This window comes from Neofelis nebulosa, chromosome 4 (genome assembly GCF_028018385.1).
Source record: "Neofelis nebulosa isolate mNeoNeb1 chromosome 4, mNeoNeb1.pri, whole genome shotgun sequence".
Classification (NCBI taxonomy): Eukaryota; Metazoa; Chordata; class Mammalia; order Carnivora; family Felidae; genus Neofelis; species Neofelis nebulosa.
This window is the reverse complement of record NC_080785.1, coordinates 161,038,588-161,060,427: the sequence shown is the minus strand read 5'-3', so window position 1 is coordinate 161,060,427 and position 21,840 is coordinate 161,038,588. Positions and strand designations below refer to the sequence as shown.

Genomic DNA, 21,840 nt, shown 5'->3' with positions numbered 1-21,840 from the left:
CCCCACACAATTCCTGAATCAGGCATTTCCTTACCTTTCCCTCATTTACCCTGCTAACCCTCCCATCTCACCTTTGTGGGGTCTCCCAGGTGTATTATCAGCCTTCCAACCCCCCCTCGGATACTGCGAGTCCCTCGGGCCTTTTTTCATGTGTGCCCTGGAGCCCTCCCCCCTTCTTCCCCCCCCCCCCCCCCCCCGCCCATACACACACTTGCTCTGTATCAGTTCCTGGTATCCAGGGGAATCATCGCCTTCCCTGGAGTCCCTCCCTGTGTGCCTCGGACCAGCACCCCTTTCTTCACGCACTCCGGGGTCCCTTGAGCCCCTCCCCCCTGCAGCCGCGGCGAGCCACCCAGCCCGTGGCCGCTGTTTACAAGGACACGCGCTTCCTGACAGTGACGCGAGCCGCCTCCTCCCCTTCCCCACGCTGGAGGAGGGGGGCGCGGGGGCCCGGCTCGCGCGACGGCCAATCGGAGCGCACTTCCGTGGCTGACAATCGAGGTATAAAGGCGTGTGGCTCAGGCTGAGCTGCCGGGACCTTGAGCGCCGCCAGGCTAGCGTCGGAGTCAGCAGGGAGCGGGGAGCAGGGGGAAGCGACACCAGGAAAGCGAGCGCGCCAGACAGGGGCAGAGGGGCTCGAGAAGCCGCGCAGAGCTTCCGCGCACAGCCGCCGGCTGGCTTCTCCCGGCCGGTGCCAGCTCCTGGGAACGCGCATCCAGATACCCAGTCCAGCCACCGTCGCGGACAGAGCGCCGTTCGCTGCAGCGAGGCCCGGGGCGGCCCCGCAGGGACCCCCCCAGACCGCCTGGGCCGCCCGGATGTGCACTAAAATGGAACAGCCCTTCTACCACGACGACTCATACGCAGCAGCGGGATACGGCCGGGCTCCGGGCGGCCTTTCTCTACACGACTACAAACTCCTGAAACCCAGCCTGGCGCTCAACCTGGCCGACCCTTACCGAAGTCTCAAAGCGCCCGGGGCGCGGGGCCCAGGACCAGAGGGCAGCGGTGGCAGCAGCTACTTTTCCGGCCAAGGTTCGGACACAGGCGCATCGCTCAAGCTTGCCTCATCAGAGCTGGAGCGCCTGATCGTCCCCAACAGCAACGGTGTGATCACGACGACGCCCACGCCCCCGGGACAGTACTTTTACCCCCGCGGGGGAGGCAGCGGCGGAGGTGCGGGGGGCGCCGGGGGCGGTGTCACCGAGGAGCAGGAGGGCTTCGCTGACGGCTTTGTCAAAGCCCTGGACGACCTGCACAAGATGAACCACGTGACGCCCCCCAACGTGTCCCTGGGCGCCAGCTCGGGGCCCCCGGCTGGGCCCGGGGGCGTCTACGCCGGCCCGGAGCCTCCTCCCGTCTACACCAACCTCAGCAGCTATTCCCCAGCCTCTGCGCCCTCTGGAGGCGCCGGGGCCGCCGTCGGGACTGGGAGCTCGTACCCGACGGCCACCATCAGCTACCTCCCACACGCACCGCCCTTCGCTGGCGGCCACCCGGCGCAACTGGGTCTGGGCCGCGGCGCTTCCACCTTCAAGGAGGAACCGCAGACCGTGCCTGAGGCGCGCAGCCGTGACGCCACGCCACCGGTGTCCCCCATCAATATGGAAGACCAGGAGCGCATCAAAGTGGAGCGCAAGCGGCTGCGGAACCGGCTGGCGGCCACCAAGTGCCGGAAGCGGAAGCTGGAGCGCATCGCGCGCCTGGAGGACAAGGTGAAGACACTCAAGGCCGAGAACGCGGGGCTGTCGAGCACTGCTGGGCTCCTTCGGGAACAAGTGGCCCAGCTTAAACAGAAGGTCATGACCCATGTCAGCAACGGCTGCCAGCTGCTGCTCGGGGTCAAGGGACACGCCTTCTGAGCGCCCCCCCGTACGGACATCCCCCCAGTCTGGACGACTGGGCGCACGCCTCCCACGGGGCGAGGGGGCAGGCGGTGGGCATCGGCCCCCGGGGCACCGCAAACCACACTGGACTCCTGCCCGCCCGCTCTGCGCCCAGTCCTTCCACCTCGACGTTTACAAGCCCCCTTCCACCTTTTTTTGTATGTTTTTTTTTTTTTTCTGCTGGAAACAGACTCGATTCATATTGAATATAATATATTTGTGTATTTAACAGGGAGGGGAGGAGGGGGCGATCGCGGCGGAGCTGGCCCCGCCGCCCGGTACTCAAGCCCGCGGGGACACTGGGGAAGGGACCCCCGCCCCCTGTCCTCCCCCCTCTGCACTGTACTGTGGATAAGAAACACGCACTTGGTCGCTAAAGAGTTTATTTTAAGACGTGTTTGTGTGTGTGTGTGTTTGTTGTTCAGACTTTTTATTGAATCTATTTAAGTAAAAAAAAAAAATGGTTCTTTATTAATTTCTGTTGTCTTTTTTTTCCAAGCTGGGCGGGCGGAGGGAGGAGAATACTGGGCTGCCCCCACCCCACTCCTGTTTGTGCCTCCTGTATCTGTGTCCTCGCCAGCTCTACCCGAGCATCTTGTATCCTTATTCCGGGCGTCCAACCCTTCTCTTGTCGCCTGATCTCTGGGGTTGGAAGGTCCAGGGCGGGGACGCTGTCCAGCCGCCCATCACCTGGGGGCAGGAGGCCTGGGGCGAGACGCGCAGTGCGCGGGCGCAGCCCCGCCCAGCTGCGCGCGCTGGGGCTTTCCCCGCTGACGCAGCGGAAGCGCTGCCCCTACATGGGCCGATTCTGTACAGTGACGCGACAGCGGTCTCCGGGCAGATTCCGGGAATCCCCTCCCCCGCTCTGCCGGGCAGGGCTGCGGCGCCGGGAAGGGGGCCGGGATTTTCCCAGGCAGGCGGCTGTTCGGGCCCGGAAAGCCCCAGGCCTGGGTCCAGAGCGTCCGCGGTGGGAGGGCCACGCTCCTGGTCCCGGAGCCAACCCAGAGCCCGCCCCCTGGGGTTGGCGTCCGGGCCTCGCCGGGCCCACGCCCGCTCCATCTGAACTGACCCGGGCGGGGGGTTGTTGCAGTCTTCGCGTTGTTTCCGCCGCGGTACCCACCCCCCCCCCCTACCCCCGCCAGGAAGGGCGGCACCCGCCTGCCAGTTTCCCCTCCCGGGTGCCAGGCTGGGAGCGGGGCGACTGCCAGGTCTGGTCCTGCCGGGGCGGCTGCTTGGGCCGCCGGGCGCCGCCCGCGGGACGCCCTCCCCCGCAGTTGGGACGGATGGGAAGGTGGCTGGTGCGCCGGGAGCAGGAGGGTCTAGCCGGCTTCGGAGCCGGAAGCCCCCAGAGCGGCAGAGAAAAACACAGGCTGAGAAACCGCAGGGGTGAGGTAGGCAGAACAGATAATTCATTAATTCACTTATAAAATACTGAACAACGTGGCCCTGGAGACACCGCCTGGATCATGGCAGACAGACAATAAACAAGCAAATATGATTCGGAGATGGTAAGTGCTAGCAAGAGAAAAAAAAAAAACACAAAAAACAGGTCAAAGAGGTAGTGACGGGGCAGGGGAGGTGAGCTGCTTTGAAGAATGGATTGGAAACATGGACCTTGAATGATGCAGCTTTTCAGATCTGCATCCAGGCTCGGCGAAAACAGCATCCTGGGCAAGAGGGAAAAGCACATGCAAAATTCCTGTGGCCAGAACAAGATCAGCTTATTAAAAAAAAAAAAAAAAAAAAAAAGCAAGAAGCCAGTGTGCCTGGATTGGAGTGAACCAGAAATAGGGAGATGAGGTTGGGGAAGACCACGGAGGGCCTTGGGGAGGGAGTGTAGATAAAATTACAAGACCCAGATGAACGACCTTGGAGGATTATTAGGCTGAATAGTACTATTAATCATAAGTCTGTGGATTAAATGAGCCTGCACAACCACTTGCCTGAACATGCACAGCATCAAACTGCACTCCCTGGGAACACTGCTCCTAACACCTGCCTCCTAGCCTCAGCCTCACCCACCTCAGGGGCAGGTCGGCGGCCCTTCCAACCCAGAGTGGGGCAGACCTTGCAGCAGAGACTGTGCATGTAGCTCAAGCTTCCACTCTCGGTTCTGCTCTTAGGACTGGGTCCCCACCTTCTTCCAGTCCCAAGGACCTGTCCGAAGAACCATTACCTGGGCCCTGAGCTTCACAAACTGTATCCCTTGTAATGTGCACAGCGATGTGCCTTCGTTGTCTTTATTCTCATCTCACTGTTGAAGAGGCCCCCGGGGGAAAAAATATCACAGCTCTTCAATGGCATTTGAACCCCGGCTGGCAGATGGCAAAGTGTGGGTGCTACCCTGCTCGGCCAGGCTTCAGGAGGTAGGGCATCCTGGGACTTGCTCCCTGCAAGAGACAAGCAGCCCACCCAACCCCCTACCCCACTCCCTACCCGCTGCTCCCCCTTGAAAACCACCCTCAGGCCATGAAGAAAGAGGAAGCAGTGAGCATGATGTAAGGCTCCCACCTTGTGGTGGAGATCAGTAACTACAGCGTCAATTTCCCAGGTCAGGGAGAAGGGGAGGAGGTAGGGAGCAAGGACACCAAGACAGACCACACCGATGCAGACTAATGTCTGTCCTAATACTTTATTGGTCACTTCTAGGCCTGTGCCCCGCTAGATGGGCTCCAGGAAGGGACTCACCATTCACCAGCTCCCAGCTGGGAGAATGAGAAGGCCTTGGCCAAGCCCTCCAGGCTCGGGGACTACGAAGTTTAAAGGGGCAGGTCTGGCCTTTCCTGGGTCAACATGGGTATCCAGGTAGGGGCGTAGGTGGGGGCCAACAACTCAAGCTTTCCACCTCTCTGCCAGTCTAGTTGTGTTTGGAGAAGTATTCCTTGCTGTCGTCCACGTTGGGTTTAATCGTGTCGCTGCCTGGCTTCCAGCCAGCGGGACAGACTGTGGGAAGACACAGGGAGGCACATGTGAGACTAGAGCCATATCTTTAAGACAGGGGCAGTAGGAGGGGATGAACAGAGGCAAAGCAAGAGCCTGAGTGGCAAAAGAAAAAGCCCAGAGCTAAGTGGTACAGGCCCAAGAGCATGTCGAGACAAGGCCTCCAAATCCAGCTACAGGATGTTCGGGCTGATATTTTTATTTCTTTTTGACCCCTTTAATGCCGCTTTCTCCCTCGGCTGTAGACCAACTGGATTTTGAGGGCCTGTGATCAGGCCATGTCCTCCACGTGAGAAGATACTCTGGCCCAACTATTCTTTAAACTCCGCCTTGGCACACACATCTTTTCAAATACCTTCTGTAGATCGGTTGCTTCCCAGCCCCTCACCTTCCTACTGGGGTATCTCCCGCTCCAGACTACGAACTTCCAGCCGACAAGACCCTGAGCTGACTCTTTGGGGCCCTCACGTCCGTCCCACACAAGTGACAGAGCAGGCAGTGAATGCCTGCGTGAGGGCTGAGCACGGACCCGCGTCTGGACCCAGGTGGATGTGTGTGTCTGCTCACCTTCGCTATGCTCATCCGTGTACTGGAAGGCCTGGACCAGCCTCAGAGCTTCGTCCACCGAGCGCCCCACAGGCAAATCATTGACAGTGATCTGGCGAAGGACGCCCTTGCCATCGATGATAAAGAGGCCCCTGAAGATACCAGGGTTCGTGGTGAAGAGCTGGAAGCTCCCGTTGCCGGGGCCGGGGAGGGACTATCAGCTCCTTCCTGGCCACAGAGCTGGGGGCAGTCCCCTCACCCTGAGGACTGGGCTCCCTGAGGGCCAAACACTACCTGTAAGCAATGCCCTCATCTTCCTTCAGGACGCCATAATCTTCAGACAAACTTCTGGTTACATCAGCCAGCAGGGGGATGTTCAGGGGACCCAAGCCCCCTTCCTTCCTGGGAGTGTTGATCCTAGGGGTAGAGGAGACAGGGCTGGCACCTCAAGATGGCCTGGCACAGCAGGGTCGTCCCCCTGTGTGTCTGAGTGTGATAAAGGCTGGAGAGGCGGTGTTGGAACCGAGCGATAAGGGGCTTTAGAGCAAGGCTCTAGGATCCCCACCCACCCCACCCTCAAGAGGAGGCAGGGGCTGTCTCCCACATCTGGGAAGACTAAGCCAAGGCTCCAGCAAAGTGTGTTCACATGTGCGGATGATCCCCCCCCCCCCCCCATCTTGGGGCAGAAGGCCTGCCTTAGAGTCCCCATCCTCGCTCTAGCTCTCCGTGCTGGGCCGCAGCCCTTCCCTCTCTAGAACTGGAGTTTCCACCTGTTTGAAATAACTACTGGAAGGGAGGCTGTATGGTCCTAAGTGAGATAAAGCATCTCCAACTCTCTGGGCCAAGCAACTAGGTTTCAAATGCTAATTACTGCCATCATCATTAAGGACTTGGGCGTCCATCAATTCTATTCTTTTCTTTTTTTTTTTTTTTTAAACGTTTTTTATTTATTTTTGGGACAGAGAGAGACAGAGCATGAACGGGGGAGGGGCAGAGAGAGAGAGGGAGACACAGAATCGGAAACAGGCTCCAGGCTCCGAGCCATCAGCCCAGAGCCTGACGCGGGGCTCGAACTCACGGACCGCGAGATCGCGACCTGGCTGAAGTCGGACGCTTAACCGACTGCGCCACCCAGGCGCCCCAATTCTATTATTTTCAAGGTGGGGAAAGGGAGGGACAGGTGTTGAGTAACAGCCACTAGAACACACAGCTGGGATCCTGTGGAGGATGGAGACTTAGATGCATCCTCCCTCCCTGCTGGTGCCCGCTCATACCAAGCCAGGTGGGTGAACTGAGAGTCGACAGAGACCCCCAGCACCTCACAGCCCAGCTTGCGGAAGTCCTCAGCACGCTCGCTGAAAGCGATGATCTCCGTGGGGCAGACAAAGGTGAAGTCCAGCGGGTAGAAAAAGAGGACCAAGTACTTCCCTGGGGGAGGGAGAGGAGATAGCCAAGGCATTAGGCCTCTAAGGTCTGGGCCCCACCCCGACCTGGGCCCACTCTCGGCCGCCCTCACCTGTGTAATCGGAAAGCTTCACCTCCTTGAAGGCGCCATCCACCACGGCGGTGGCGTGGAAGTCCGGGGCGGGCTTTCCGACGTGCGCTTTGCCAGAGGTCATGACTGAAAGCTGAGACCCCCAGTCCGGTCAGTGCGCCCGGGGAGACCCTTTGTCCTCCCTTCCCAAGGTCACGCTGCGCGCTGGGCCCAGTTACTGAGTCCGAGAGGCAGAGGCCGCAGCACTGCCCCCACACCCTCCCCGGTGCCGGGTCTGCGCGGCCTTGAGACTGCGGGAGACCCGGCCCCCTGACCAGCACTACCGGCCGGGCCGCAGCCGCCGGGCCCCCTCCATTAGCGTGTCGGCCCTGAGCGCCCTAGCGCAAGCCCACCGCTCCAGGAGGAGACCCGCGAGAAGGTGGCGGGGAGCTCGGCGACGCGGCCTGTACTGCAAGGCCGAGGCCTCGGTTTCCCCTGCAAGGACAAAGGCAGGCACTACGGCGGGCGGAAAACAAAGGCGGCAGAGCTGAGGCCTGGGCCCGGCCGGAGCTGCTCCAAGGGGGCTCCCCAGAGCCCCGTGCCCTCCAGGGGTCCATACCTGCGTGGGTACGAGCGGGACGCACGGACCGCAGACGCGCGAACACGCGTTCTCAGTACCTAGCGCACTCGGCCTCTGTGCCTTTTATGCGCGGCCCGAAACCATGACGCACAGGGCGGGGGAGTGGTGGGCGGACGAGTGCAGCGGTCGGGTCCACTGCAACCGCAGGGGAGGGGGAGAGAAGACGGCCGGGTCCACGCGCCTGCAGGCAGCGGGACGAGTCTCAGAGCCTCCGGCCCCGACCACTGCCACCGCCGGCGGGGGTAGTGCGGGCACCAAACAGCCCGCGAGGAGCTCCTCCTTGGAGCGCGCCCGGGTCGGTTGGAGTCCGGCATGGCCGGGAGCCCGGCGGACTTACTGCTGCCGCCTCTGATGCTCCTGCTGCTGGCGACCCCTGCCCAGTTCTCCCCCGAGTACCATTATTTCGGCGAGCAGGACGAAGGCGACACCTGGGAGCAGCTGCGGCAGCAGCATCAGGAGAAAGGTAACCGCAGAAGCCCCTTTGTCCCACTTCGCCAGCTGGCTGCAAACAGATCCCCCTCCAGGGACTTCAAATCTCTCCCCAGCTGCGCACTGGCGCGGCCCTCTTGGGCAGGTTACTTTTCTCTGAGGCTCAGTTTTTCGTATCTGTAGACTGAAATAGAGAGTGACTTAAAAGCAGCTTATAGAGGGAGAGGGGACGTGAGTAGGCAATAAATACCGAAGCAGACACATCCATAAACTCACGGATAAATGCTGGGAAGAGTGGAGATAGGGAAAGAAGGGAACCGGTAAACTTCTGAAGTCAGAGAAGGCCTCACCGAAGAAGATAGATAGCCAATGCATCAGGAATCCAGCAAAAGCCAAAACATGCAACGATTTAGGGGGAAGAGTGTGCCAGGGAGTGGGAACAGCAGGTGCCAAGACCAAGAGGCTGGACGGGGGGTGGGGGGGGTGGGGGGGGGTGGATGATGAAGTGTTAGGAGTGTCTGTGAGGTGCTGAGTTGGGATAAGACCTGTTACCTAGGGGCACAGGGAGGAGTCAGTAAAAGGACCTTGTAAAAGAGCCTCCGATAAGCACAAAGAAGGTTGGAGCAGCTTTAAAAGTGGTCATAATAATGGTTTTTGTAGTACAAGCTAGCACATCGCCGCGGGCTGTCAGTACCTTCATTATGCCAATTATGTCATTTGATTTACCACCTGGCAGGCCTCCTGGTCAGGGCTTGCTGAACAGGCCCAGTATCACCTCCGTGAAGACCGGAGGGAGTCAGCTTCAGATGGTGGGCACCAATGGTGTATCACACTCCCAACTGGGCAGGCTGGCATAAGCGGGAAGTGTCAGTTTGCAGTCCCTCGGGGCCACACACCAGGTGTATGAGCTCAAAGAGTGACTTGCTTTCTAAAGGTCTCAGTTTACCCACCCGGGAACAATGGGGGAAGAGAAACTGAAATAGTCTATGGTGGGGTGTCTGGCACAGAGGCAGAGCCCAGCAAACAGAAGATGTCATTTGTTAGTGTCTTTATCCTCCTCCCTTCCTAGAGGAAGGGGAGGGGGGTAGATTCCCCCCTACCTGGCCCTCCATCCCTAGAAGTGTTGGACTCAATCCTTGGCCCGTGGGGAAAGTGGCGCTGTTTCTGTGACCTGGGCAAGCAAGAGCGCAGCCGCGAGGTGGTGGGCACAGCGCCGGGCCCGGTGTTCATGGACCGCGAAAATCTGGTGCAAGTGCGGCCCTGCAGACAACGTGACTGTATGTCCTGCAAACCGACCGATTGCGACTGGAGGCCCTGAACCCGGGTGAGAGACTGGCGCAGAGGAGGCGGGGTCAGGACGGGCTGTCTAGTCCGGGATTGAGAGTTCCCTGGGTGGGCGGGGAGAGAGGAGGGGCGGGGTGGTGTGGTGGGAATGAGGGGGGGGGGGGCCCTAGGGCTGAGAATTGAGGATGGCGGGAGAGGGAAGAGCTGAGTCAGGAACCCTGGGCCCCACTGATAGCCGGGGAGAAAGAAAGAAAGATAGATGGTGAGGGGCAGGGAGGGGGAATCGGAGATGGAGGAACTGTGACCCTGAGGAAGGGGTATGAGCCTGTTGCAGGTCAGGGACCTCCAGGCCGAGAACATGAGCCCCGCTGAGATTAGAGAACTGGGGGACATGAACCTTGATTTGGGGGGAATGGCCTTGCCTGGTAGGCACAGACTCTGAGCAGAAGTCTGTTGAGATCTGGGATCACAGTTGGGGGGGGGGGGGGCTTAGCCCCAATTAGAGGGTAAGGAAGCAGGGGGTGGGGGGAGAGGGTCGGGGTGAAGTACGGAGAGAGAGAGGGAGTTGGGGGACCTCAAATCTGGAGGCCTGAGCTCAGTGTAGGTGGGAATACCTAGTCCAAAAGGCTTAGACTGTGCAAGACAGGGACCCAGTGATGTGGACACTGTTTTATTCTGGCTGTATAGTGGTATTTGACCTTCTAGGTCCTGACTGGGTGGAATCCTCCGAGACCCGCATCAATTTCCCCTTTATTTCTCCAACCAACTACCAGCCCCGACGGGCGGGGCTTCAGAGATTCAGGGGCGGAGCTTGGAAAGCGACCCCGCCCACCCCGTTCCCCAAACGAAGAGTTCGGCGGTCGGCCTTGGGAACTACAATTCCCAAGAGGCCACACGGCAGGAGCTTCGGCGGCCCTGCGCAAACGTTAACGGCGGCAGGCGCACCGGGGGCGTGTCCTGCGCACCGATTGGTCGGGAGCGAGAGCCGCTTCCGGACCCGCGGAAATCGCGCGCCGAGACCTGGGCCCGCAGATTTCATTGTTGAGGCTTGTAGCGGCGGCAGAGGCAGCATGGATCTCAGCGAGCTGGACAGAGACAGTACGGGCCGCTGTCGCCTGAACTCGCCTGTGCCTGCGGTGTGCCGCAAGGAGCCCTGCATCCTGGGTGTCGATGAAGCGGGACGGGGCCCGGTGCTGGGTGCGCCCCCAGGGCTGGGCAGGGGGAGGGGTGTGATAAGGGGAATGCTAGTTGCAATGAAACGGGAGCCAGGATTGGACCCTACCCAGGGAGGCGGGTAATAGTGGTGATGGCACCGGGAAAAGCGGTGATGATGGAATAGGGATAACGGTTTTCACGGCTCACTGGTTGGACACCCGTTTCCCCAGGCCCCATGGTCTACGCCATCTGTTATTGCCCCCTGTCTCGTCTGGCAGATCTGGAAGCCCTGAAAGTGGCAGGTGAGCCTGAGGTGTGAGTCTGGGGAGGGGGTTCATGGGCATGTGGAGGGGCGGGTGCAAACTGGAGGAGAGAGCAGGAACTGGGGGAACCAGTCACTTCCCTTCTCTCCCAATCCTCCTCCCAGACTCAAAGACCCTATCGGAGAGCGAGCGAGACAGGCTCTTTGTGAAAATGCAGGAGGACGGGGACTTTGTGGGCTGGGCATTGGACGTGCTGTCTCCAAACCTCATCTCTACCAGCATGCTTGGGCGGTGAGGGGCATCCGGGAGGGGCCAGGGTGGGCTGGAAGGGATTGGTAGCTGGATTGAGGTTGAGGTTGACTGGGCTCTGTCTCCCACTGCAGGGTCAAGTACAACCTGAATTCCCTCTCCCATGATACAGCCACTGGGCTGGTACAGTTTGCATTGGACCAGGGTGTGAAAGTTGCCCAGGTGAGCTGTTGGGTTGCCCACATTTGAATACCTCAGAATAAAATGGGGGTATACAAGTGTAGTGGATGATTCAGGGTCAGACATATCTGGATGACCTCAGGACTATTTGTTGCTGCCTTTGACTTCCTACTACTTTTCCTACCCTACGTGTGTCCTCACCCAGGACCATGGAGGAGCCCCCAGCCCCACCCCCATTTAATTTATCTCTTTATTCTGAAGGCTCGGAGTCCAGAGCAAATCTGTATCTGTCCACCTGCCTACAGCCTCAGTCCTAGCCCAGGGCCCCTCCACTCCTGGATTCCTGCCCCGTCCTCCTCCTACTTTGAGGCCTATCCTTTACAATCTGCTCCTAGTGCAGCAAATAGTCCTCTTTTGAAATGTAAATCTCAACATTTAATTTTTTGATCCCGGTAGAAATTAAACCTGGGAAGCTCAGTGTCAAGAGGAAGAGAATGAGATTAAATTACCAGAGGGAAATCTAAGTTGGCGTTGTATCCAATACTCTGCGGCAAAAAAACAAAACAAAACCAAAAACAGGCTGTTTTGAGATAATAACAAGGGCAAATACACTTGAGATAGGGAATGTGACAAGGGAGACCTTGCTGCAGAGGTGGCTGAGGTCCAGGACTGGCATGAGGAGCTGACAGTGCAGTACTGGAACAGATAGACAAGGGCCCTGCATTCCGCGGTTCATGGCCAAGTCAGGGGACACAGATGGTCAGCTGGTAAGCAAATAATAAAGGTGATTTCTGAGAATAGCAGCTATGGAGATCACTGACCCCATCTCTCCACTCCAGCCATGAGGCCTCCCTGCTGCTGTCTAGCATACTCAGCATGGTCCCACCTCAGGGCCTTTGCACCAGCTGTTCCTTCTGCCTAGAATCCTCTTTCTGAAATCTCCATATGGTCATTCCCTTATCTCCTTCAGGCCTTTATTTAAATGTCACCGCTTCAGAGTGACCTTCCCCAAATCTCTTCTACCACTGTTTAAAATGATAACCCATTCCCAGGCTCCTGGCTAGCTCAATCAGTAGAGCACGTGACTCTGGATCTCTGGGTTGTGAATTGAAGCCCCGCTTTGGACGTAGAGCTTACTTGAAAAAAAAAGACAATAATAGGGGCACCTGGGTGGCTCAGCCGGTTAAGCGTCCAACTCTGGCTCACGTCATGATCTCACGGTTCTTGAGTTCCAGCCCCTCATCGAGCTCTGTGCTGACAGCTGAGGGCCTGGAGTCTGCTTGGGATTCTGTGTCTCCCTCTCTCTCTGCCCCTCCCCTGCTCATGCTCTGTCTCTCAAAAATGAATAAACGTTTAAAAAAATAAAATAATAAAAAATAAAATGAAAATCCCTCCCAACTCTCTTCTATCCTTTATTATTTATCCTGTTTTAAAAAAAAATTTTTTTTTTTTCCGGGGCGCCTGGGTGGCTCAGTCGGTTAAGCGTCCGACTTCAGCTCAGGTCACGATCTCGCGGTCCGTTTGTTCGAGCCCCGGTTGGGCTCTGGGCTGACGGCCCAGAGCCTGGAGCCTACTTCCGATTCTGTGTCTCCCTCTCTCTCTGCCCCTCCCCCGTTCATGCTCTGTCTCTCTCTGTCTCAAAAATAAATAAACGTTAAAAAAAAAAATTAAAAAAAATTTTTTTTTAATGTTTATCCAGTTTTGAAAGAGACAGTGTGAGTGGGGGAGGGCCAGAGAGACACGGAGACATAGAATCACAAGCAGGCTCCAGGCTCCGTGATGTCATTACAGAGGCTGACATGGGGCTCAAACCCACGAACCTCAAGATCATGATCTGAGCTGAAGTCGAATGTTCATTTAGTGACTGAGCCAATCAGGCACCCCTCCTGTTTGTTTTTTTTTTCCACTTTATTTATGTATTTTGAGAGAGAGAGAGAGAGAGAGAGAGAGTAAACGAACGAATGTGAGCAGGGGGGAGGGGCAGAGAGAGAGGGAGAGAGAGAATCCCAAGTAGGCTCTGCATTGTCAACTGAGAGCCCATTGTGGGGCTCGAACTCACGAACTGCAAAATCATGACCCAAGCTGAAATCCTGAGCTACCCAGGCACCCCTGTTTATCCTGTTTCTTGTCTGTGGACCTCTCCAGGGCATCCACGAAGAAAGGGATTTTTGTCTGGTGTGTTTTCCTGTCATGTTCTTGGCATCTAGTGCAGCCGTGGCATATAGTAGGTGCTCAGTAAATGTAGAACAGATGCAGCCTGGACAGGGACAGCCTCTTTCGGAGGGGACTTGTTAATTATTTGCTTATTTAATACTCTCTGCGCCCAACGTGGGGCTCGAACTCATGACCTCGAGATCGAGAGGCGCCTGCTGTACCAACTGAGCTAGCCAGGTGCCCCGGGAAGGGACTTAGAGCTGAGATGCCTCAGGGAAAGCTACAGCCTGGGGATGAGCTGAGAGGAGCATTCTAGGCAGCGGGAGCATCCAGTGCACACGCTGCGAGGCCGGCTCGGTTGTTTCCCCGGATGTCTGTTGAACGAATACATCTCTGTCACCATGGCAGGTGTTTGTGGACACCGTGGGGCTGCCAGACACCTACCAAGAGCGGCTGCAGCAGCGCTTTCCCGGCATCGAGGTGACAGTCAAGGCCAAAGCGGATGCCCTGTACCCTGTGGTCAGCGCCGCCAGTATCTGTGCCAAGGTTAGGCGCCTGCTGGCCGTAGCCAGCCTCTGGCATCTCCTGGGGCCAGGGGGCAGGTGTGCCTGCTCCGGGGGAGGGAGAGCCCGGTGTTTTGTCTTCCCCACAGGTGGCCCGTGACCAGGCTGTGAAGAATTGGCACTTTGTGGAAAAACTGCAGGACCTGGACGCCGATTATGGGTCCGGTTACCCCAATGGTGAGCAGCCTGGAGCCGCCTTGAGGTGGCGACATTGGCGACAGCCCCAACGAGGCAGGCTGGAGCACACTTCGGCCTTCTCAGACAGGAGGGCCGCTTGCTTATGGCCAGCGTGAGGCAGAGCCGGAGTCTCGTGGGCAGGCGTTCTCCTCCCTTCTCCCTCCATGAGGGCCTCACACCCTTGGCGGGCGTCTCTGTTTGTTAAGGGGAAAGGGGGCAGGGGGGAGGGAGGTCAGCTGATGTCCAATAGCCCCCGTGTAAACCTACTCTTTCCTCCCAGTTATGAGGCGTTGTCTGTGTGGTAGATGAATGTGTGCCCACCCCCCCCCCCCACCCCCCCCCGTGAGCAGATTCAAAGAGCGAGTGACTGGGTTCAGGGAACCCTCTTGTCCTTCTGAGGCCCGGGGAAGCATGGGCAGATGGGTGCTTACTGAGTCCTCCCTGTATGCGCCATGCAGGTCTGGGCCCTGGGGATATAGCCATGAACAAGACAAAGAAAGACCTCTCTGTCCCCACGGAGCTCATAGTTACTTGGGGATGATGAGCATTGACCCCCTGGTCTGCAGATGCTGGTTTAATGACTCTTGTCCTTGAGTGGGCGAAGACACGTCTCAGAGGCAGTCTCCCTAAACTTGTGCCTTGAGCACCTGTCGGCAGGTGATGAGTCTGGGTGCTGCCTGTGCAAAGGTTCCGAGGCAGGAACGGCCTCAAACAGCGGAGGTGCCTCGGGTACTCGGGAGGCCTGAGCTGCCAGCCTGAGGAACTCGGGCACCGTGTCAGGGGTCGGGGCCCATCAGCACTGCCAGCCCCACCCCTTCCTGTCTTTCAGATCCCAAGACCAAAGCCTGGCTGAGGAAGCATGTGGAGCCCGTGTTCGGCTTCCCCCAGTTTGTCCGGTTCAGCTGGCGCACGGCCCAGAGCATCCTGGAGAAGGAGGCAGAAGGCGTTATGTGGTGGGTGCCCTGGAGGTGCTGTGAGGAAGGAGGGAGGGAGGCCAGGGCTCCCCCCATCACCCCAGAGTGGTCAGTGTTGCCTCTCCCACAGGGAGGACTCACTGACAGGGGATCAGGAGGGACCTGGGAGGATCACGTCCTACTTCAGCGAAGGCGCCCGAGTCCGCCCCCGGCTGCCCCACCGGTACTTCCAGGAGCGGGCTCTGGAGTCAGCCACCACTCTCTAGGCGCCGGCCTGTTCTCGTTTCTGTGCCTTCGCCACCCCCACCCCCCACCCGCTTTGTGATTAAAGTTCTTTTTATGTTTTGTTTTGGTTTTGTTTTTTAGTTAATTAATTTTTTTTTAATTTATTTTTTGAGAGAGCACGAGAGCGAGCAGCCGAGAGAGAGAGGATCCCAAGCAGGCTCTGCTCTGCTAGCACAGAACCTGACGTGGGGCTCAAAACTGTGAGATCATGACCCAAGCCAAAGTCAAGAGTCAGACGCTTAACCAACTGAGCCACCTAGGTGCCCTAGGGGGGGGAGGGGCAGAGGGAAGAGGGAGATACAGAATCCGAAGGAGGCTCCAGGCTCAGAGCTGTCAGCACAGACCCCTACGGGGGCTCGAACTCACGGACTGCAAGATCATGACCTGAGCCCAAGTCGGGCGCTTAACGGACTGAGCCACCCAGGCGCCCCTTGACCATTAGGTCTTTTAAAGTGTGTTAAATTACGGGGCGCCTGGGTGGCTTGGTCGGTTAAGCGTCCGACTTCAGCTCAGGTCATGATCTCACGGTCTGTGAGTTTGAGCCCCGCGTCGGGCTCTGTGCTGACGGCTCAGAGCCTGGAGCCTGTTTCGGATTCTGTGTTTCCCTCTCTCTCTGCTCCTCCCCTGTTCATGCTCTGTCTCTCTCTGTCTCAAAAATAAAATTAAAAAAAAAAAAAAAAAAAACGTTAAAAAAATAAAGTATGTTAAATTTTAAGCATCTTAGAATTTTCTAGAGTTTTCTTTTTTTTTTTTTAACGTATTTGTATTTCTTTTTTAATTATTTTTTTCAACATTTATTTATTTGAGAGAGACAGAGCGTGAGCAGGGGAGGGGCAGAGGAGGGGCAGACACAGAATCCGAAACAGGCTCCAGGCTCCGAGCTGTCAGCACAGACCGCGACGCGGGGCTCGAACTCACGAACTGTGAGATCATGACCTGAGCCGACGTCCGACACTTAACAAACTGAGCCACCCAGGCGCCCCTGTGATTAAAGTTCTTTAAAGAAAGCCAAGCACGGAGTTGAACTTCGGGGTTGAAGCAGGTTGGAAGCGTGCCGTGCCGCTGGGCCCCACTACAGACGTCGGGAACCTAAACAGGATGGACCCTGATTGATTTGATTTTTTTGTTGTTGTTTTAATTTCTTTTTTAAGTTGATTTATTTATTTATTTTGAGAGACAGCAAGAGCCCGCACGCGGGAAGGAGCAGAGAGAGAGATTCCCAAGCAGGCCCCATGCTCCACCACGGGGCTCAATCTCACGACTGAGATCATGACCTGAGCCGGAATCAAGAGTGGGATGTTCAACCAACTGAGCCACCCAGGTGCCCCCGTTTGATTTGAGTTTTCAAATGCGTGATGTACGTGTAGGATGCAGAATTAGGAAGGAGCACGTTGAGGGGCGCATGGGACTCTGCCCTGACAGCACAGAGCCTGCTTGAGGTTTCTCCCTCCCTCTCTCTCTCTTTCTCTCTCTGCCCCTCCCCTGCTCGCACATGGTCTCTCAAATAAACTTTTTTTTATTTTTTATTTATTTTTTTTAACGTTTTATTTATTTTTGAGACAGGGAGAGACAGAGCATGAACAGGGGAGGGTCAGAGAGAGGGAGATACAGAATCAGAAACAGGCTCCAGGCTCTGAGCAGTCAGCACAGAGCCCGACGCGGGGCTCGAACTCGCGGACCGCGAGATCATGACCTGAGCCGAAGTCGGCCGCTCAACCGACTGAGCCACCCAGGCGCCCCTCAAATAAACTTTTTTTAAAAAAGCACATTGAGAAGCCTCGCTCATACCTGCAGCCAGCTCACTGGTGGGCTTACCAAGTTGTCCTAGTCTTTTGGGGCCACTGTAACAAAACACCGCAGACTAGGCAGTTTATAAATAACAGACGTTAATTATGGTTCTAGAGGCTGGAAGTCCAAGATCACGGGGCCTGCATGGTCAGGTCCTCGGGGGACTCTTTCCCCGGGGGTAGACCGCCAACTTCTGTGTCCTCACATGGTGCAAGGGTCAAGGAACCTGTGGGGTCCCTTTTATAAGCGCACTAATCCCATTCTTGACCTAATCACCTCCTCAAAGCCCCACCTCTTAATACCATTATCTGTGGGAATTAGGATACCAACATGAGTTTCGGGTGGAGGTGGGGGGGGGGGTACACATAGACATTTAGATCCTAGCGGCTACCTTTTAGGTCCTTCTGAAGTTAGCCTGGCATGTTACAAATATATGTGCAGATACTTTCTTGAGGTTTTGTTTTTACAAATGGAACTATACCCTACATATTCACCATTCTTCGCCACATCTTGGAGGTAATTCCAAAGTGAGTGTCTAAAGACCTTCCTCATTCCCTTTATAGCTAAGAGTCCTCAGTGTGACTGTCCTGTAGTTTATTTAACGCTTTTTTTTTTTTAAATCTTTATTTTTGAGAGAGAGAGAGAGACGGAGCGTGAGCAGGGGAGGGGCAGAGGGAGAGGGAGACACAGAATCCGAAGCAGGCTCCAGGCTCTGAGCTGTCGGCACAGAGCCCGACGTGGGGCTCCAACTCACAAAACGCGAGTTCATGACCAGAGCAGACTGAGCCACCCAGGCGCCCCTATTTAATGCTTTTAAGAGATGAGTTGTCACCCAGCTTGCCGTTAAGCATGTATGGCAGAGGATGACCAGGATGTGCCATCATTTTAATGCAGTTTGTCAGTAGGACAGATTCCCAGAGATGGGCTTGCTGCGTGGGTTAGAGGATCTATGCCGTTTGTAACTTGGAGAGAGATTTCCAAACTTCTCTCTGTGAAGGCTTGTACTCGGTAGCACTCTCCGCCCCCCCCCCCCCCCCCGACTTGTTTCCTCCACAGCCTCAGCAGCAGCAGGACAGGTTTGTCTCACCCCAGGAGAAGTTTGGAAGTCGGGTGGCTCAATGACACCCAGGATGCCATTTTTTAAATTCATCTTCTGTTTTGCATCTTTGGTGTTTTTTTTTGCCTTCCACCATGGCTGCCACAGTTCCAGACATCACATCCCAACTTCCAAAGGTCTCCCCAAGCAGCTGCCCTGTCACTTCCTGGCTGCAAGTGGGACACGTCTATGCCCAAAGCAGGGGGAGTACCAGGGGAAATGGAATATCTGGGGAAAGCATCAAAAGCTGATTCCTGGGGGTAGGGAGAGACCTGGTGTCCCCCCGCTCCCCCATTCCCTTCCCTGTGACCCCTCCTTGACTTGAGCAGTAGCAATTTAATGGAAAGAAGAAAAGGGATGGCTCTTCACCTTGTAATAAATGTTCTGATAGCAGGAGCCCAGGGCATTGTGGGAGTACTATGTATGGAGCATGTAGACGCCTAGGGCTACCTAGCAAAGTACCACAGACTTGGTGCCTGAAACAACAGAAACATTGTCTCACGGTTCTGGAGGTTAGAAGTCCAAGATGAAGGTGTTGTTGGCAGGGTTGATTTCTTCTGAGGCTGCTCTCCTTGGTTTGTTGATGGCTGTCTTCTCCCTGTGTCTCACGACCTTCCCTCTGTGCATATCTGTGTCCTAATCTTTTTTTAAGGACTCCAGTCATTGGATTATGGCCCATCCATAGGACCTTAGTTTACCTTAATTACCTCTTTAAAGACCCTATCTCCAAATATAGTCACATTCTAAGGTCCTGGAGTTGGGACTTCAACATATGCATTTGGGGGGAAGGGATACAAGTCAGCCCATAACAGACTATCCACTCTGTGTAGGTCCCGTGCTGGGCACCAGGAAGGCAGCATTGACCCAGCTACAAAAGGTGTCTGAGTGCCCAGGGAGGTCTAGGGGACCTCAGAGTAGACAGTGGGGGACGCCAGCTCTGCTCTGGGGCTCAAAGAGCCTGAGGAGCTGACTGGCTGAGATCTGAAGGGTGAGGGGTGGAACAGAACAGGAGGGTGAAGAGGGCCCCGGGCAGTGGGAACTGTGAGTACAGATCCTGGAACCGAGAGGCCCTGCTTTGAGAAGGCGGGAGGGCAGGGATAGTGAAGGCTGACCTTGGGGAGGAGCTGTGCCCTCCCCCCCCCCCCATTTCCCCACACTAGGGGTGCCCTCTATTCAAGCCTCAGCCTCTGGTTAGCATCATAGTTGCAAAACATTACCCATGCTGATTCCATTTATAATTCTGCCCTGTCCTTTTCTACGTAAATACGTAAATGTATGCTGTAAATTTTCGATCTACTTCCCCCCCCCCCCCCAGAATGATTAGAATTACAGTTCATCTTGAAGTTGTAGGTCCATCTGACTGCTGATGGAATTTGCCTGGACAGGGTAAGGAAACTATCCCCCTTTCTTCACAGCTGGCAATAAGCAGAAGCTAGTGGGCGCTCTAAAGATGTAATGTGCTAGGAGCACCTGGGTGGGTCGGTCGGTTGAGCCTCTGACTTTGGCTCAGGTCATGATCTCAGGGTTCACGAGTTCGAGCCCCAAATTGGGCTCTGTGTTGGCAGTGGGGAGACTGCTTGGGATTCTCTCTCTCTTTCTCTCTCTGCCCCTCCTCTGCTCACACTCTGTCTCCCCCCCAAGTAAACTTTCAAAAATAATAAAATGAGGTTAACAACCCCTTTCTGGAAGGTTGCAAACAATTCTGCCCTCCTTAGAACAGCCATGTGAGTGACTCCTCTGATTCTCCTTCACCCATCTCTGCCCACCTTCTGGTTCCTGTCCCAAGGTCCTCACTGGTGTCCCTTATCTCCAGTCTCACCTCCTCCCTATCCTGCTTGCAAGGGCAGGCAAGAGTGTCAGTCTGATGGATCTTACTCTGTGTAAACCTCCATGGCTCTCACATCCCTTATGATTCGGTCCGAGGGCCTTTGTCTGGTGTTGAAGGCGTTCTGTAATCTGACCCCACCTCCCATGCTCTGCTCCAGGCTTGCTGAGCAGCTGGGAGTTCCCAGAACCTGAAATCCCCAGGCCCCCTACTTGAAATGCCCTTCCCTATGTCTTGGCCACCTGCCCGGAGATCCTCCAAAGGCTTATCTACTTTCTTCCTTGAATTGAATGCCTGCTTATTCTTGTCACAATACAGTGCATAACAACTGATAACGGACGATGCCTACATTTACGGAGCGTTAATTACGTCCCAGGCACTTTCTAAGTATTATACTTGATACTCCTCCCATTAGAAAGTGGAGTTTAGATGCTTCCTGTTGAATATGAGCTGGCCCTGGCAACACAACTTCAGTGGATAGAAAGCGGAGGTGACACTGGTAGAGATGAGACAGCTCTGACCTTGGAATATTTGTCCTTGGAACCCAGCTGCCATACCGTGAGGAAGCCCAAACTGCAGGGAGAGGCCACGCCACAGGGAGAGGACACGTGTCGTGACGCCGGTTGGCAGCCCCAGCAGAGATTCGAGGCAGAAGCCAGTGCCAGCCACCAGATGTGAGTGAGGAAGCCTTTCAGGTGAGCCCAGCCCCAGCCAGTTTCTGCAACTGCATTAGATACCTTGAACAAGAACCAGCCCCAGAACCGTGAAAGAATAACGGTTGTTGTTGCCTTTTACCGCTAAGTTTGGAGTTGTTACACAGCACTGTATAACCAGAACAACTTGCATTAACTGATTTAGTTCTTCCGACAACCCTAGGAGAGGGAATGGCTGGGGAATGGTAGACGTACTACAGAGTCAGGGTCATAGCCCTCAGTCTCTGTGGCCAATATATCTTGATTCCCTGCCCGGCACTCCTTTCCCTTCCGGTTCCAGCACCTGATTTTCCTTTGGGACCACTCCTCCCCCATCCTCAGTCCATACGGTTCAGATGGAACTGAGCCCACCTTGGGCCTTCAGGCACAAGCCCGTGACCCATTATCAGGCCACCTTTGGGCACCACGATTGGTTTGGTGATGGGCTCATAATGAAACTGGATCACGGAGTGCCAGCACTGGAAACTTTGCTGGTTTTGCAGAGAAATAGAAAGAGACCCACTGGAAGGGTGCCTGGATGGCTCCGTTGGTTAAGCATCTGACTTCAGCTCAGGTCATGATCTCACAGCTTGTGGGTTTGAGCCCCCTGTCGGGCTCTGTGCTGACAGCTCAGAGCCTGGAGCCTGTTTCAGATTCTGTGTCTCCGTCTCTCTCTGCCCCTTTCCTGCTTGTGCTCTGTCTCTGTCTCTCTCTGTCTCTCTCTCTCTCTCTCTCTCTCAAATGAATAAACATTTTTAAAAATTACAAAAAAGAAAGAAAGAAAGAAAGAAAGAAAGAAAGAAAGAAAGAAAGAAAGAAAGAAAGAAAGAAAGAAACCCACTGGAATCATGTAGTTACTGGTCCATCTTAGCTACTGTGAGGAGATCCTGTCCAAAAGTGTAGCCAAGAAAAAGATACAGATAGATTCCTAACATTTAAGGACCTAGATACAGCCAATCCTGAAGCTTATCACTGTTGGCTAAAGATACTTTGAACTGAGTTTCTCTTGCTTCTGAAAGAGGCCTGCTACTCTCCCAGTGAGGCATTTCTCTTCTGTCCCATCTTCCTGGAGGGCAGAGAATGGGCCTGATCTACCTAAGAACAGGAGGCATCCGTCAATGGTGTCCTATTGAACAGAACTAAAAGGCACACTGCCCCTGCTTTACTGGTGAGGAAACTGAGGCTGTCATAGGGCCTGTGTATAGGAGGAGGAGGATTAGGAGTAATGCTTACATCCCAGATTTTAAATGAGTCAAGTCGTTTGAGGTCGAGGACTGGGATTTGGAAGAAAGGGAGGAAG

General features: G+C 55.7%; 3 protein-coding genes and 1 long non-coding RNA gene across 11 annotated transcripts; 3 read left to right on the top strand and 1 right to left on the bottom strand.

The window, feature by feature from the left end:
• The first annotated feature begins 518 nt into the window (after positions 1-518).
• On the top strand, positions 519-2,361 carry JUNB (JunB proto-oncogene, AP-1 transcription factor subunit). Its single transcript, XM_058727868.1, has one exon. The coding sequence runs from the start codon at positions 819-821 to the stop codon at positions 1,860-1,862; it is 1,044 nt and encodes a 347-aa protein (XP_058583851.1). The 5' UTR covers positions 519-818; the 3' UTR covers positions 1,863-2,361.
• A 2,141-nt stretch (positions 2,362-4,502) lies between these two features.
• On the bottom strand, positions 4,503-7,583 carry PRDX2 (peroxiredoxin 2). The gene is made up of 6 exons (XM_058727878.1): positions 7,466-7,583; positions 6,889-7,000; positions 6,647-6,800; positions 5,667-5,789; positions 5,394-5,524; positions 4,503-4,829 (listed from the first exon to the last, which is right to left on the bottom strand). The coding sequence occupies exons 2-6, from the start codon at positions 6,989-6,991 to the stop codon at positions 4,744-4,746; spliced, it is 597 nt and encodes a 198-aa protein (XP_058583861.1). The 5' UTR covers positions 6,992-7,000; positions 7,466-7,583; the 3' UTR covers positions 4,503-4,743.
• A 75-nt stretch (positions 7,584-7,658) lies between these two features.
• LOC131510586 (ribonuclease H2 subunit A) lies at positions 7,659-15,199 on the top strand. 8 transcript variants are annotated; one of them, XM_058727873.1, is made up of 10 exons: positions 7,721-7,949; positions 9,034-9,239; positions 9,905-10,396; positions 10,585-10,656; positions 10,782-10,908; positions 11,001-11,088; positions 13,609-13,746; positions 13,853-13,940; positions 14,770-14,893; positions 14,968-15,199. In XM_058727873.1, the coding sequence occupies exons 3-10, from the start codon at positions 10,270-10,272 to the stop codon at positions 14,996-14,998; spliced, it is 795 nt and encodes a 264-aa protein (XP_058583856.1). In that variant the 5' UTR covers positions 7,721-7,949; positions 9,034-9,239; positions 9,905-10,269; the 3' UTR covers positions 14,999-15,199. The 8 variants fall into 8 exon arrangements, with proteins under 8 accessions (XP_058583858.1, XP_058583859.1, XP_058583857.1 ...); XM_058727872.1 differs by having other exon boundaries at positions 7,728-7,949; positions 9,973-10,396; positions 14,985-15,199; XM_058727869.1 differs by having other exon boundaries at positions 7,728-7,949; positions 14,985-15,199.
• Positions 15,200-15,848: 649 nt separating this feature from the next.
• On the top strand, positions 15,849-20,735 carry LOC131510584 (uncharacterized). The gene is made up of 3 exons (XR_009261104.1): positions 15,849-16,460; positions 19,339-19,409; positions 20,397-20,735. It is a non-coding gene; the product is annotated as an uncharacterized LOC131510584 (long non-coding RNA).
• Positions 20,736-21,840: the final 1,105 nt, after the last annotated feature.